The sequence below is a fragment of the Chiroxiphia lanceolata genome, chromosome 18 (assembly GCF_009829145.1).
Source record: "Chiroxiphia lanceolata isolate bChiLan1 chromosome 18, bChiLan1.pri, whole genome shotgun sequence".
Lineage (NCBI taxonomy): Eukaryota > Metazoa > Chordata > Aves > Passeriformes > Pipridae > Chiroxiphia > Chiroxiphia lanceolata.
In genome coordinates, this window is record NC_045654.1 from 5,914,565 (window position 1) to 5,931,109 (window position 16,545).

The 16,545-nt window shown below is 49.0% G+C and overlaps 2 protein-coding genes across 2 annotated transcripts; both read right to left on the reverse strand.

Annotated features, from left to right (window-relative positions):
* Positions 1-11: 11 nt before the first annotated feature.
* ESS2 (ess-2 splicing factor homolog) lies at positions 12-9,364 on the reverse strand. The gene is made up of 10 exons (XM_032706039.1): positions 9,212-9,364; positions 8,757-8,925; positions 7,646-7,741; positions 6,878-7,044; positions 5,537-5,654; positions 4,733-4,866; positions 4,482-4,584; positions 3,022-3,131; positions 2,001-2,116; positions 12-1,421 (listed from the first exon to the last, which is right to left on the reverse strand). Exons 1-10 carry the CDS (start codon positions 9,362-9,364, stop codon positions 1,136-1,138), a joined length of 1,452 nt encoding a protein of 483 aa, XP_032561930.1. The 3' UTR covers positions 12-1,135.
* A 1,432-nt stretch (positions 9,365-10,796) lies between these two features.
* On the reverse strand, positions 10,797-15,614 carry GSC2 (goosecoid homeobox 2). Its single transcript, XM_032705944.1, has 4 exons — positions 15,540-15,614; positions 12,438-12,756; positions 11,424-11,671; positions 10,797-10,901 (listed from the first exon to the last, which is right to left on the reverse strand). Exons 2-4 carry the CDS (start codon positions 12,748-12,750, stop codon positions 10,797-10,799), a joined length of 666 nt encoding a protein of 221 aa, XP_032561835.1. The 5' UTR covers positions 12,751-12,756; positions 15,540-15,614.
* Positions 15,615-16,545: the final 931 nt, after the last annotated feature.

Consider the following 16,545-nt stretch of genomic DNA (forward strand, 5'->3'; position numbering starts at 1 on the left):
TTGAGTCATGATTCCTGGAAATGCCATGTTGATCAATTTATTTTTACAAGGTGCACTATAAAACCCAAGTCCCTTGGAAGGGTTTTTCGGAGTCAGGGACACAAGTTTTGGAAGTGGCAGGGGAAACCACAGAGGAGGAAGTTCTCCACCAAGACAAACACAGCATCCAACACCCCAGACCTTAGAGCAGGCTGCAGATCCTCAGAGCTGCATAAAACTTTCCATGGACGTTCCTTCAGTAAAACATCACGTGATTAGAGCAAATGTCAACACTGCCAAGCGTTACACAGGCTGTCTTGTACTCAGGTGTGGTGCAAGAAGTGCACACATCTGGCTACTTCTGCTTCCTCCTAAATGGTTCTTCTCCAGGAGTAACCACAGCTCTGAGAGCAGGCTACAAATGGTTAAAATTGCTTTGCTTTTTTTTTTTTGGTTGTTCTAAAAATTAGCCAAAAGTTTCAAAGAATGGGAGGAAAACACCAAAAAAAAGCCCCTGTGTGGCTATCAGAAGTACCACTTCTGTCCTCCAGAATGGCACTGTCATCCTGGTGGATGACTCAGGACTGTCCCCAGCCCTTGTGTTGTGATCATCAACATCGTCAAGTCTTTTGAGTCACACACAGAGCAGCTATAAAAACAAATCTGGTCCCTTCCCCTCTGCCAGCTGCAGAAGAAGGCGAGCCCAAAATCCGTGGAAAGAAAAGCCTGAGGAAAAGCAGCAAGGCAAATCCCATTCTGCACAAGTGTAAGGAGTGGAGGAGGAACAGGGATCCTCTTAAGGACTGCTGGTTTTAATAGGATCACAAAGTTGGTCTAACTTGTGAACTGCATCAGTTTAAATTCAAATTAAAGAGAACCTCTCCAAAATTCTGTGTTATGTCTCAGTATACACAGTTGTGTCCTCTCTTCTGCAAAGTACAAACTCAAAGAAGTTTGACAAGCTGGAACAAAGTCTAGTTCAGCCTTTTAGGAAGGCTTAGCCCATTTTAGAAACAGACATATCTGTACAGAAACAAATTCAAATGTATGGCCAGCTTAAACAGAGAAAATTATCTTCATTTTCCCAGTTTCCAACAACCAGTCTGCAGTTCTGAGCACAGCCAGGTCACCACCACCTTCCTAGTGACTGGAATATTCAGAGGAAATCAGATGCTTTTCTTCTTTTAGGAAGCTGCAGTAAATTGTCCGTGATCGATGTAGTATCCTGAGATACTGGTGTGTGAGACACTGTCCTAGACTGTGGGGTGCTCTGGGGTGTTTGGGCCCCACTGGCTGGGGTCTTGTAACCAGGAGTTCCTGTGTGGGCTGGGGAGGGGGTGTAGCTGGCTCGCAGGGCTTTGTCGGTGTATTTACTTGCAGTCCTGTTTACCAGTCTTTGCAAAGCTGGTGACATTGCTGGGCTTAGTCCTTTTGGAGTGAGGCTGAAATAGAATAAATAGTTTTAAAAGATTTTTACAGTAAAAAAATCTGCTTCTATCACAAAAATCATTATTGCCTCCACAGGTGAGCTCAGTATCCACTCCCCCCACAGACCAGACCCGCTGCCTGCAGAAATCATCCTGCCTGCAGGTAAACACAGCCTGTATCTCTAGAGAGAAGTGGTAGAGAAACCTCCTACATCCCTCCCAAACCTGCCTCCAGTGGCACTGCCTGACATTTGCTTTGAGCCTGTTCTGTCCTTCCCATGACCCAGCCACACAACTCTTACCGTGTCTCCTCTTTGCAATGAGGCAAGACATTGATCCACTGCTGGGTGGCTGTAGGGCAGAACAGCAGTGCTGACAAGAGGGGGTATCAGGGACAGCCACCAGCCACCTTCCCTCAGGGATTAAGTTTTTTAATATCTAAATTTTTAATTTCTAAAAACTTTCAGTTCGAGTGTACCTTTTCCTGCTTCCAGTATCCTTCCCTTCCACCATTCCTTCCTTTCTACATCTGCTGATTTAAATCCCATCAGATAACACCCATCCCCAGTTCTGCTGTCAAAACAGAAGTCTCACCTGGCCAAGTTTTCTGTCACTTTTCGAAGTGCCTCCTGCTTCTTTGCTCGGTTTTTTGCTGCCACTTCATTGGCCATCTTGAGTCCCAACCTCTCACGGCGCCCAGGCTCCAGGATCTGTAAAGGCATCACACAGTTCACTCATGAGTGCTGCAAAAGTGAGTTAAAGCCCCTTCACAGCTGGATTCCAGTGTACAGGGATCTAAACCAGGGAGAGGTTGGGTCAGCCTGCACCTCTCTGCTGCTATAAAAAAAGCCAGAGAGGACACAGAGACCTTCAACCTGCCTTAGCAAGTAATAGAAATGGCAAAACCAGTCCAGCCAAGGAAGCAGCCATTACCTCTGGCATTTCCTCCTGCTGTCTCTCCTAGACAAACAATGTCACTTGTGTCTTGCCTGGCCTGTAGCCAGCCAGCTCTCAGGCAAACACAGACATTGCTAAACAGCAGGAGAACCAGTCAAAGGCTTTGGAGTCTGACAAAACAAGAGGCACGTACAGCAAATTACACCTTTCTGAAACTCAAGAGTCTCAGCTCGCATACAGTGACACCAGCAGGGGACAGGTAGCACGCAGGGTTAGGTGCCATTAGCAAAGGCAGCATGTCTTTTCTACTCTCAATTGATACATCTGCCTCAGGCTGTGACAGCCAGAAGATCCAGACAGAGGGAAATCCTACAATTTCCACCCGTTCATACATTAAAATCAGAGAAATCGAGTGTCTCTTCAGCTTCCTCTGAAAGCCCCTCTGTCTGGGTCCATCATCAAATACAGAATCTCATTTTCCTTCCAACAGTGTGTATTGCACCTCAGGTACCTCCAGCAAGTGTCTTTCGTGTGCATCTGTGCCCACCTCCACCCTCCAAGCACAAACTAGATTATTAGTCTCAAGGACTGGGAACACCACCCAGAGATGTGTCACACTCCACAACAATGTTAATCTATTACTTACTCACTTGCCTTTCCCTTCTTAGTCCTCCCCCCTAAAAAATGAATGGGATGTTGACTCCCTGACATGAAATACCTTGAAGGCTGGTCCAGGTGTTCTGTCCACATAGGGTGTTTCTGACCCTTCCAGACGCAAAGGGGTGCTCTCAATTTCACCCCATGTCATAAAAGGAGACTCATTCACACCTAAAAACAAATTTAAAAAGTCATGCCCATGCAAGACATTTGACTGTCCATTCACCACAAAAAAGAAGAGAGAAGTAAATTAGGAAATGCAGCAAATTCATCCACACACCAAGGAGCCCCTCCACTGCAGAGGAAATCACAGCCAATGCAAACAGTAACGTGGTTCCCATCAAACTCCCTTACACCTTAAACTCCCAGGATTGTCTGTAGCTGTGTCACTGTCTCAGTTACAACAGCCAAGCACCATCCTTTCTATGTGTTTATTTTTACATTTGGTGAGCTTTTGCCTAGTGACACTTTCACTTTTCTCTCTGCAGTACTACTCTTCCCCTCTGCCACTGTATGAAAACTCCTTCAACATGGGGAACTCTTTAAATTAGGAAGAGGGGCAGAGGACTTAAAAACATGTTACAGCCAATTGTACCCTCCAGTCACCTTGGGGCCACCCTGTGCCAAACAGTGACTGTGCCTTGGCCAACAGCTGCAGAACAATTTCTAAGAGCCCGATTAAATCTCTGGCTAGAAAATCGTGCTGTCCAGCGCTTGGAAAAGGCACTGACAATGGATAAAGGAGGTGCGCTCCAAACGCCACCTACAGGCTTCCCGGAGGGAAAGCCCCAGTACGGTCAGTCTTCGGGATAATGATAAAGAACCAGAGAAACCAGCGGGGCTGGTGAAGAACAGCTATAAATTCAGTACCATGTTTCAACCGAAAGAAAAATAATCAGTCTGTTCTAACTGAAAGCATCCCGCAGCTACTACATCTGAACCAAAGGAATCTATAATACACAAGTACATGCAAATAAAGGAAGAACCTAAAAAGACCTGGATGAAAACAGTGGGTTAGACTGTGAATGAAGTGAGATATGGCACATCCCTCTGAGCCAGGCTGAACCATCACCGAGTCAGGACACACTGACACGAATATTCCTCATTTTGAATAAGCACCTGAGCTTGTTAGAAGATTAGTGTTTGTGAAATTTTGAATTCTTATCTTTAAGTTCTAGAAAGGCATCACCCAGGGATAAAACAAGCAGCTGCAACACTGCAGTTGCCAAGGGAGGCTCACCATGCCCCAGATGATTCCTGAGCGATGAATGGCACAGCAGCTGGCTCAGAGCCTTCAGTACAGTGTGACTTCCAGCAGTGGACTGGACTGAGATTTAAGCCCTGCATTGAGCTGCCATACACAGCACACAAAATGTCACCAGCTCATGAGATACACACAGATAGATACACACAGATAGGCTTTACCTCCTTGTCTAACCCAGTAATGACACCCTGGTGTTGAACAAAGAGAGCATCAAAATAAGTGCATCTTAAAATAGAGAAATAAGAAAATTCTCTTACCAGGGGCAGGAGAGGGGGTAGCCACAAACCCATATCCATTCACTTTTGGAGACTCCTGGGGTATCAGTTCTTTCCCATCTGGTCCCACTTTGCCCTGTTTGTACTGAAATAAAAAAGACAAGGCCATTCACGTGGAGAAAGGTGTGAGTCAGCTGTACCCAGCACACACACACAGCTCTCCTGGTGGATGAACCACACCAGAGGGCAGAGCAAAAACCAGGTTTTAGTGAGAAGAAGTAAGATTATCCAACCTGAGCATTGAGGGCTGCAGCTTGCTGGAGCTGGGATTTGCTCACAGCTTGACTAAAAGGGTCCTTCACAAAGCGGGTGTTTCGATGGACAACTTCCCTGGGCTTCTTAAAGACATCACTCTCGTCAGGTACACCTTGAAAAGCAAAATGTCTTTTAAGAAAGGGCTCAGGCAACACCAGGCAGTTGCTCTAAAGCTCCTGATTAACATGGCACCTGCCACACATTCCTACACAACACATCAGCAATTTCAGTGTGTATCTCTAGCAACTTAAAACAACATTTGCACTAGATGCATGCTTTGTACCACCTGAAATCGAATTTTTAGTTTAAAGAAAAAAGTAAACAAGGCTTTCTTTTCTCTACTTCACTGGTTTACAGAAATTACCAACTGTACACTTTATAGCCAAAAAAGAAAACTGCACTTACAAAATTATGTATTTTTCCATATAAGCCCAAGTAGCACTCTTTGAGCAGAAGCAAAGAATGAATAAAGATGACAACAAAGTGCTCATAAAGACAGACTTGGCTCCTGAAAACAAGTGCTTTTATAATAAGATAATGAGCTTTTCAGAGACAAATAGAATATGATCCAAGTTTGGAATCAGAGGCAACGGACCAAGAAAGTAAGAAAGAAAAGGAAAAAAAGAAAAAATTACTTTTTTAAAACAATTTTGCATATCTGAGCTTCACAGAAAAAAAAAAACTTGTAAGAGCTGCTCAGTCACATATAGAAATGCTGTAAGCACTGTTTGGAGTCAACCCACCAGAACCAATGCCTTTCCCATGAGACCTGTGTGCCTCACCTGTTGGATAATACATGAGGGTGTTCCGAGCTGTGTATTCCCAGGTATCCAGTCCAGCCTTCACATTCTCCAGAGCTTGCTGCTCTGCTGAAGGAAGTGCCAGGTTTTCATTTTGTCGCTGAAAAGGCAATAGGAAAAAAATTTAAAAGGGTAGAAAAAAAAATAGAGGTCTGAAACAGTCTCCTGCAATCTTTTATTCAGGCAGACACACTTTGGAGAGGTCAATCACAGGCTCAGCCACCTTGCACACTTTGCATCAGGCACAGCACAAGCACTCTCTCTTTGGTAATTGGCATTTGAGAAACCATCCTGATCCCAGGTGAGCTTCCAAACAACCACTCCCTATGAAGCACACTATGCAAGGAAATGTAAGGTCTGACTAGAGTGCTGGCTGACAGCAAGACACAACTCCAGCTCCAGTAGCTTCACCTTGACCTGAAACAACCCCTGTGCTTTGCAAGAGCTCTCCTGCTGCCTGTCTTTTAATTCTGGATGAAAGCATTCAAGATGTATAATGAGCCACAGAGGGCATTTTTACTGTAACAGACTCTGAGGGTTTTTATTAGCTGGGATAAAAAAATAACACTCCCTCACAACAACAGCAGTAAACACTCGTGTCAGTGCCAAACTTCATTAAAGGCACTGCAGCCCTCACCCATCACTGACACATCTGGCAGCACTGCCAGCTGCTGATGGTTAAGGATTGACAAGGCAGCCCCAGAACAGCTCTGGACCTGCTCCAAAGGGAGCTGAGGAGGACAGCACAGCCAGCAATGCTCACACAGTACTGTGCTGGGGCAGCTGAAGGGGTTAGGACTGGTAACAGAAAACTGAAATGAGACACACAGTCTAACTACAAACAATAAAGGGCTGATGGACAAATACCAGGAACTGTTCTCAGCTGCTCTCCCTGGTGTTGCTGCTTACGGAGGAGACTGTCAAGGACAGCAATATCTGCACTCAGTGCAGTGCTTTGCAGTCTCAAAGCTTTAAGAGACAAATCCTCAGCAACTAAGTCAACACTGTTCTTACAGATGGGGAAAAAATAGGACTGCACAAAGAAGCAAAGAGCAGCCACAGGACTCAGGCTTAGCTCAGACTTAGTCATGATCAACCTATGCACCCACTATGCAAAATTGAGGTCTTTCTACTCTTATTCAATAATATGAGTGATTTAACAGCCCAATGCAACAGCCCCATGCTCAGAGCCAACAATTCTCATCAGTATTTATAGTAAGATAAGAAACCAGAAGGCAAGACAATATTCTGTTTATCAAGCAAGCAAGCAAGAGAGTGAACTGGCATTTCCCTGCCGTGTCCCTCTGGAAGGGCAGCTCCTACCCTGCTGTACTCCTCCTCTGCACTGTACAGCCACGCGTGCTTGACCTTCTCCTTCTCCTTGGCCACCTCCATGATCTGCTCAAACGAAGCATTATCTTCACTCGTGTGCTTGGCCAGGAAGGTGTCCAGGCTGGGAAGGGCATCTTTATCATCTTTTTCTGCTTCTCCTAACAAGAGGAGGGAAGAAGCCTGAGAAAGGTTAACGCCTCCCTTTCTGTGAGAGCACTACATATAACTGCTAATCCTCCTGGCAGCGAGCCTTCCACAGACACACTGACAACTAACATGGAACTCGGTGAAACAAATACATTCACACGGGAATAAATCTTTTTTGGAACACATATAACCATCTTTTACATAAAATCTTTTATGGCCTTTATAGCTATTTGTTTCAATGGTAAAGCACATAAGAGGATAGCTGCTAGCAGACATTTGTAACGTGCCCTACAGACAGCTCTGCCCCTACAGTCTTTGCTTACTGACAGAATTTATCTCAGGTGACACAGGAAAAATTTACTGCCTTTGAAGAGATCAGCTGAGTTAAGAACTTACACAGCCACAAAGAGAATTCACACCGATGACATAAAACATTAAATGTAAAACATCACATCAAGTTCAACTTCAGAGGGATCATTTTCACCTACCAGAAGGTTAAAGGAAAACTGCTTAAACATGTTCTAAGTACCCAAAACCCTTAGAGGAGACAGGGCTCACAAGAATATTTTCCTGCTGCTGAAGAATTCAGCTAGAGAAACAACGTTTTCCTACCTTCCTCTGAAGATTTAATGCCACCTTTGGATTTACTTCCCAGTGGAAGGCCGCCTGGATGCACTTCTGGGGTTTCAAACGTGGCTGGGGTAACATCTGTCACAGAAAATAAAGGTTCACTTTATTTATATGTGCTCACCAGAGCACATATCAGGAGCCTTGCTCTGAGGGTCACGTGCAAAACAAGTCACAGAAGGCACATCAAGAGGACAAATTAATTAAAAACTTGTGGAAAGACGCCAAAATACTGTATTCAATCCTGTCTAGATTTTCGTCTCATCTAAGACATCGTTTTTCTCCTCCTGGGAGAAATTCCCAGGAGAGCCACAGCCCAGTGTATTTGCCACCCCACCTCCTGCTTTTACCTACAGAAGGAACAGCAGAACAATCCTAACCCAGCCCAGGGCCAGCACCTGCACTGAGGAGGAAGGGAAACCCCCTGGTGACATGTGTCCCTTGTCACAATAAAGCCACTTACTCAAGCCCCACTGAGAGAGTTCAGCCAGGGGCTGGGCTTAAATATAAAACCCTGAAAGAGTAATATAAAATGTATAAAAGTATAATATAGAAGTGTAAAAACAAAGTATAAATTAGGAGTATAAAAATATGAAAGTAATATAAAACCCTGGAAGTGAAAGGAAAACACAGAACATTGGATGCCTGCTGTGGGAACCTCTGATAACCACGAGCTTCCAACACTTTCTGTCCCTAATACATGAAAATCTTACACATCTGTAGGTGCAGCAAGAACCCCTAAAACTACAGTAAGGATTCAAAACACAACTTAGGATTTCTGATAGTGTTAATATTGCACATTAGAGCACGTAACATTCCCCAGGGAGCAGGAACTTGGCAAAAGATGCCTTTAAGGAACAGTTATTCAAAAGTTGCTTTGTCCAAAACCCTTCCTTCAATAAGGAGTTATCAGATATCATCAAAGAGAGATTCAGCATCAGCTACCAGACAGTGGCTACTGCCCAATCTGGGACAGTAACTCTCATGCAGTGTCAACCTTTAACCTTCCAGATAAGCACCGTCTGCACCAAGTTAGATAAAGCAGAGCAACAGTATCAGATACAAACTCCCGATGCCCCAGAGAGGCACTTCTTACAGGGTGCAGGTGTGTCCCTCGACGATTTGCTCAAGGAGGAGCCAAACTTGATGGCAATTTGCCTCATCTTCTCCAAGTCGCCGTTTTCCTCAGCCTCCAGATACTCCTTCTGCGCCCGCAGCTTCTCCACGTCGGGGAAGAAATCCCGCTGAATGATCTTCTCCAAGCTCTGCAAACAGAGGCGGTTGCTCAGCCACGCCGGGACACCCGGGAGCGCCGGCTGAGCTCGGGGCCGGCCGCGCACAGCCCCGGGCAGGACGGGCAGCCCGCGGGCCCCGCGCCAGTGGCGGAGCGCTCTCAGCTGCCGCCGTAGGCCCGGGGGGCGGCCACGGCGCTGTCGCGACCCGCAGCCGCGGTTACAGAGGGTAGCGGCCGCGGGCGGACTCGGCCGGGCCGACCCGAAGCGCTCGGCCCGGGCAGCGGCGGAGCGGGGCCTGCCGGGCCCGCCGCCTCACCTCGATGTAGGCGTCCTCGTCCAGGATCTTCTTCGCCTGCCTCGGCGCCGGCGACGTCGCCTCCTTGGCCGTCCCGGCGACGGGGCCCGCGGCGGTGGCGGGCAGCAGAGCGGCGGGGGAGGCCGCGGGCAGCGGCACCGGCAGCGCCTCCATCGCGTCGGGCCCGCGGCCGCCGCGGCCTCTTCCTCCTCCGCCCCGCGACGTCACAGCTGCGCGCCACGGGGCGGCCCGAACGCCCGCGCGCGCCCCCTGCTGGACGGGAGGACCTGCCCGGTCCCGCTCCGGGACAAGGGGTCAGGATGGGAACTGGGATGGGAACGAGATGGGAGCTGGGATGGGAACTAGGATGGGAGCTGGGATGGGAACGAGATGGGAGCTGGGATGGGAACGAGATGGGAGCTGGGATGGGAACTAGGATGGGAGCTGGGATAGGAGCAGAAGGGGAATTGGGGTGGGAGCTGGGATGGGAGCTGGGATGGGAGCTGGAATGGGAGCAGTAAGGGAACTGGGATGGGAGCTGGAATGGGAGCAGAAAGGGAACTGGGATGGGAACGAGATGGGAGCTGGGATGGGAACGAGATGGGAGCTGGGATGGGAACTAGGATGGGAGATGGGATGGGCGCAGAAGGGGAATTGGAGTGGGAACTGGGATGGGAGCGGGATGGGAGCAGAAAGGGAACTGGGATGGGAGCAGAAAGGGAACTGGGATGGGAACAGTAAGGGAACTGAGAAGGGAGCTGGAATGGGAGCAGAAAGGGAACTGGGGTGGGAGATGAGATGGGAACCAGGATGGGAGTTGGGATAAGAGCCAGGCACGATCACCCAGCACCCCCCACGGCCGCCTCAGGCCTCCTCAGAAAAACCCCAGGATCCCCGGACTCGGGAATGGGGAAGGTGTCCCTGGGGAGCAGGACCCCCGCCCAGCTGCTCAGGCAGAGGTGGCGTTACAGTTTTATGGATCTTGGTGCTCTACAGGACGCGGGTTCTCTTTGTCCCTGCCAGGAACACGGACATGGCTCGCTCTGGCAGGACCTGGCTGCAGCACAGAGAGCTGAGCACTGGCTGTGCCAGCCCTCCCATCACAACTCATGGCTCATCCCTGTCTCAGGCTGTGGGGACAAACCCCGGGTTCTTTATTATGGAACGAATCACCTGTTCAGCAAGTGCCACCCCCAAAGCAACTCCAGATGCCACTGAGGTGCTGCAAATACGAAACATTCATTTGCAGGATATTTTGCAAAGTACAGTGGTAAACCAAGCACAAATACTATGGGTACAGAGCGCAGACAAGAAGGGGACTCTCCCCTCTTGAAGCACACACACTTAACACTGGTACAGCTCTGTCCTCCGCGCGCCGTGCCTGCCGAGTTATTTGCCACATGAACTAGGTTTGCAAGAGGGATGTGAAAGTGCCGTGTCTGCTTTTACCTGTCCTCCTCCTCTGTGAATCACAGAGATTCCCTCTTGCTTCATTAGTGCCCCTCGGGTTACCCCCCCTGCAGAGCCCGTCAGCCACGGGCAGCGGATGCTCTCGGTGTCGCTCTGCTGAGCTGCAGCACCCACAGAACCCACAGCACCCACAGCACTAACAGCTCTCCTCGGGGGGCTGATTGGTGCCCTGCAGGATCAGTGCTGAGGCACTCGCCCTCTTCTGGTGCCGCCACTTCGCCCGACGATTTTTAAACCAAACCTAGAAAAGTGCAAAGCAAGAAAAGGGCTTTTACCTTTCATGTGTTACTGAGAGGGGGGGAGGCAGCTACGCTGCTGAGCTGAGCCATGTGAGCTTTAGGACACTGTAATACATTTCCTGATATGATCAGTCCCTCCACTACAATCCTGCTCAGATACAGGTAAGGGGCACGAGGGAGTTGGGACCCTCCCCTGGCAAATTCAGAAGGCATGCAAAGCACATGAGTAAGGAATATACACTTGGGTGCAGGGGATGGGCAGAGCTGGGCACATCTATGTGTTTATACAAGTGGTTCTGGGAGAGAGGCATCATCTCAGTGGGACTGGATACCAGAACAAATCAGCCCAGCAGAACCGGTTTATATTCTTCCATTGTTTGCCATTCCCAAGTCCTGTTTTGTCAAGTACACAAGACTAGATTTCAAAACGAGGCCCTGGGTCTGCAGCTCCTGAAAAAGACAGCCCTGGTCTGTGCTCCTGGGGGACTGCAGGAAGCAGCACCCACCGAGTGGCAGGACCTCACCTCTACCCTCTCCTCCTTCAGGTGGATGCGGTTTGCCAGGTGCTCCCGGGTGACGACGTCCGGGTACTGGTTCTGGTGGAAAAGCGCCTCCAGGGCCTGCAGCTGCTCCTCGGTGAAGATGGTGCGGTGCCGGCGCGTCCGGCGCTGGATCTGGTGGAAAGTCTGCAGCTCGCTGGGGTTCTCCTGGGGACTCTTGCAGACCCTGACTGCTGAGTGGAAGAGCCTCATGGGCCAGGGGAGCCGGGCATCTGCAAGGGGACAGGGAGAGGGACAGTGCTGGAGTGGGAGGCTGGAACACCCGTCTTGCTCAAGGCAGCTCAGGCACAAGTTTCACCCGTGCATAGTGCAGTCACCTGGAGTGGGTGACGGGCTGAGTGGTCCCCACACAAGCGAGAGAAGAGCTTAGGGCATCATTTGGGAAAAGGATGCAGGTGGGAAGCACTCCCTTGCTCACTTACCAGGTGCACTATGGCCAGCTCCAGAAAATGGCTGGAAACTCACAGCCTGGTGAGGAGCTGTTTTGGTCCTGACACGGCGGATTTCTGAACTTTCAGGATGCTCTTGAACTGCATTTTTAAGGGTTTGCTAGGGTTTTTTTACCCTAGATGCAGTAATTTTGTGAGATGTAGCCAAAACTCTTTTCCTTAAGGGACAAGTGAAGTTCTCCAGGGCTGGTGTTGTCAGGAAGCACAGGCACAGCTCTGCACGTGGGCAGCATGGCCATGGGGACCCACACTTCACATCATCCTCTCAAGAGTTTCACACTAAACCAGTAATATCAGTAATAAACACCACCTGCTGCTTTTCAGACTGATAACATTGCAGATTGGATGCAATGGATTCCAACTGTTGGGAGTTTTGCTGAGAGCAGAGCTCAGTTCACTGGAGCTGGGGCCTGAGACCAGCGTGGCCAGATGCTACAGTGTCAATGAACAATCTGGTTTTCCCCCACACCCAGCACTATCACCAGCCCCCCTGTGAGCCCCACGCCACAAATCAAACCCAGACACTCACCCAGCCAACCCGGTGAGTCCTGCAGGGACCGGGTGCTTGTGTGAGAACAGCAGCAGCAGCCACAGCCTGCCCCTTCCAGCTCTTCCTCTTCCTCCTCCTCCTCCTCTTCCTCCTGCAGGGAGCTGGCTGGGATGGTCTCCAGCTCACACAGCCCTTTGGGTGCGCAGTCCAAGATGCTCCGTAGGCACAGTGGGACCAAGACCTGGGGGCTCTTCTCCACAGGGCTGGAGAGGATGTCCTCGATGCTGAACGGACACGGCTTCTTCAGGGCTCTCCTGCTGGGGTCGGCGTCTGGTGCTGGTTCTGAAGTCATCCTGTGCTGGGAAAACAGGCAGCCTGGGCTGAGGGGGTTTGCTCTGCCTGCACTAGCTCCGTAGTGGGGTCTCACAAGGAAAAGGACAGCTTATATGGCTTTTTAAATGGACTGCAAAACCATCCAGAACCGCTGCTTTGTCTTGGCATTTTAAGTGACTGTCATTCTCGCAGCTGAGTTTTTATTTCATACACACGCACACTTTTCCTCCTTCTGACCCAGCTGCTTTATGACTGAAGCCACCCTAAATATATATAGAGAGAGATATAATCCCTTTGGAAAGAAAACCGTAAACCCCCCTGTGAATAAAATAAATTCTAACTAATCTTGGCAGCTTTGTGAAGGGTTAGTGTGGATCTAAGATTTAGCTAATCCCACAAAAATGAGTGGAGAAGGAAATCTGATTTCTCCATCTCGGGTGTAGATTTGAGGTGGTTATGATCTCCATTGTGCTGCAGCCTCCCATTCAAGGAAGGGGGAGGATAGCTGTTCCCAGCCCGGAAATGGACCAGAGGATTAACTCCTTAAAAGAAGCAAATTATCCCTTTCTCTGGCCAAATGAAAGCTTTCCCATCAAAAGAGAGCTGTCATATCACACAATATAATAGAGGAGAGAGTTCAGCTTAATAAAAAATCATTTTTTAATGACAGCACAGCCTTTGGCTGTGCCAGAATTCTCTGTGAAAGTTGATTTATTTTCTGCTGAAAGCAGAGAAATTGTGTTTTCCCTCCTTCCCTTTTCCCCCACCTCTGCTGCACTAATCACTCTGATAATGCAGACACTTTGCATGTATCCAACATACTCTCTGTAAGGATTCAAAGCCCTTATTAAATTAGATTACTGGTAGCTCACAGCAGTTCTGCACCATAGTTTAGTGGCATGTAACCACCTCCTGCACAGCTGAGCTGTGCTCAGTGTCGGGAAGGGAAGGGGAGGACTGATGCTGCTGCCTCCGTGTGCTCTCAGGCAGGCAGTGAAGTCCTGTGGTCAGTGAGTCCAGAGCACCAAAACCAGTTCAATTCCCAGGTCCTGTCCAGCCAGAGAAACTGGGCTGAGGCTGCAGCCAGGAACAGTGACTCAGGAAAGGAAGGGACGCTTTACAAAGGCAAACAGCAAGGCCTGGCAGAAATAAGTAGCTGGGAATAAAATGAAGAAGGTGTGATTGAGCTCAGGTTGCTTAGGAAAGTTTAAACCAAGTTCTCTTGCCCTCAGTGAGGCTTAAGCCAAGGTGAGTAGCCAGGCCTCAGGAGCTCACATGGGGACTGCTCTCCCACTCAGTGTTTCCTTGCAGGGGAGAGAAGTTACCAGTCTCTCTCATGGCACACCGAGGACACAAACAGGTGGGTGCTGTGAAACCACTGCACATCAAACCACAGCAATGGCTCTGGCATCATGCAAAGCTGACAGCCAGTTCCCAGGAGAACCCCCTCTCAATCCCCCTTCTTTTCTACTTGACCCTGCTCACTGCCTGCCCTTCCTCACCTTGGAGGTATCCCAGCTCTGGAAAGAGATGCCCTGTGGCTATTCTACCTGTGACTCACTTAAAACCAAACCATTCTCTGTAATTCCATCCCTGTATTTGCCTCTCCTTCAGCTGTTCCAATGACATAACATGGATTATAACCATGGTCTGTGAATCTTTACGTGTTTGCTGCAGGTTTGAGAGGAAGACGCCCCTGTAGCTGCCCAGTCTGGATATGTTCACTGCTGCCCTACCAAGGTGTCAGCACGACAGAGAGACACTGGGGATGTGATCCCCTAACACCAGGGACCATCGCAAGCTGCTCCCAGCTTTCATTCATGTCCAAACACTGGCACAGAATGTGGATGTGGGGCCAGGTCCTGCTCCCCACACCATGCCGGTCCAGAAGGACTGTAGGGCTCGTGAGCTGGGACATGCCATGGCAGGTGCAGGATCCCACAATTTCTGCTCTTGGCTGTAATAATCATAAGCCTGAAGCGGATTAGTTCTCCTTCCCCATCCTTAACAAAGGACCCCTTTCCCTGGGCTCCCTGGCCTGGCCCTGCCTTCCCACAGCACACGCATTTAGCCTATTAGGATCTCCACTGATTGCTTTCTTTCATTCCTCTCGTACCTTTCACTTCAGAAAATGGACTGGTAATACTTCTTTTATCAAAGAATTATGGGATTTAGGATCCAGATCTTACAAAGAGACTTTTGATAGCTGCTGGTAATCAAATCCCAATCGGCAGACACTTCTCTGCACCCTGTTACCGGAGAGGAATAAAGGAAAGGGATTTTTGATGTTCTGTTTACTGAGCCTCTGGGAGATAGGATCGCTGGGCTATTTCATATTAGAAAAGGAAAGGAAAATAAAACAAGCAAGAAAAAAAATGCAGACAAGGGAGGACAATATAGATATAGATAAAAAGAAAAGAAACAGGCTCTTATCATTTTCTTATTGGTTAAGGAGATTCCAAAGCCATTATAGAGGATTAGCAAAAAGGTTAATCTGCTTTAGCTGTTCACTTGTCAAAAGTGAATTTATAGGGTTTGAAAATCCTTCCTATGGTGAAACAAGAAAAAAATCCCCTTTTCCCTCCCTTGCCTCTCCTTTCTGCAGGTGGCACAAGGGAACGGGAGCAGGAGCATTGGTAACCCTACAACATAGGAGCACCCTCCTCTGCCTTGCCCCTGCCTGGGTGCTGGCACCTGTGGGAGCTCTGGTTTGGCAGTGCTTCTCCCCACTCCATCATCACCTTTGTGGGGTGGCCATGGTGCTCAGAGAACAATCAGGTCTGAGGGATGTGACCTCCTCGGCCTTACCTGGGACAAATCCTTGGCTGTTTCACTGAACCCATGGCTGGATTTGAGCTTCCAGACTGGTTTCTACAGCAGAACAGAGATGAACGTTTCTGACAAATGTTGCCAAAGACTACAGGCTGGGTGCTCTCCATCCCTAAGTGCAGTTCTCGACCAGGGAGCCACATCTCAGCATCCTCCTGGGCACCCAGTGCAGCCACAGGTGCATCCCAGCCAGTTTCTTGGGCTGTCTGTGACACTGGCTCATCCAGTGGCATCAGCAGCCGATGCCCATCACTCACACCAGTGCCACTGTGAGAAACAACACAGGGTAAAAACAAGCCTTCAAAGTCAAAACCAAGAAGCACTTTCTGGATAGCTGAAATTCAGTGAGATGCATTAGTCAGGTGCTAAAACTATGATTAACAAAACCGCAGAAATAATGGAGTCATGGAATGGTTTGGTTTGCAAGTTACCTTTAAAGGTCACCTTAAAATCGTGCCTATTAAAACAGTTCAACCCTCTGCCAACTGATAAAAAGGATGCAAATAAAATAATTTGGATTAGATGATAATTAACATCTAGTGTTATAATAAATCTGTTTCTCTCTCTCTGAAAGCCATTTCATCCCACAGGAAGAAGTGGAGTCTCTCCACTGGGTGTTGGTGTTATTAGTGATGCTGCTGGTAGGGATGCTGGATACCAGAGAGGGTACCCATGGTGTAGCAGGAGGACTGTGGGGTACCAAACCTCCTCTTCTGCAATGAACCGCGATGGAATGAGGCAACTATTCCACCCTGACGCATTCCAGGTGGCATTTCAGAGATCTCACACCACCTCACACCGACCAAATCCCTCCGTGCTCGGCAGGCAGCACCGCGTCCCTGGTTTTCAGCCATTCTGGGGTCTCTCGCTTTAAACTGACTGTGGAAACAGTTTGGGATGATGGTGATGCTTTTCAACCCCTGGCACGCAGCCGGCGGTGGATCCAGCGTCGGGATGAAGGATTCTGCTTGGCGCGCATCCCTCC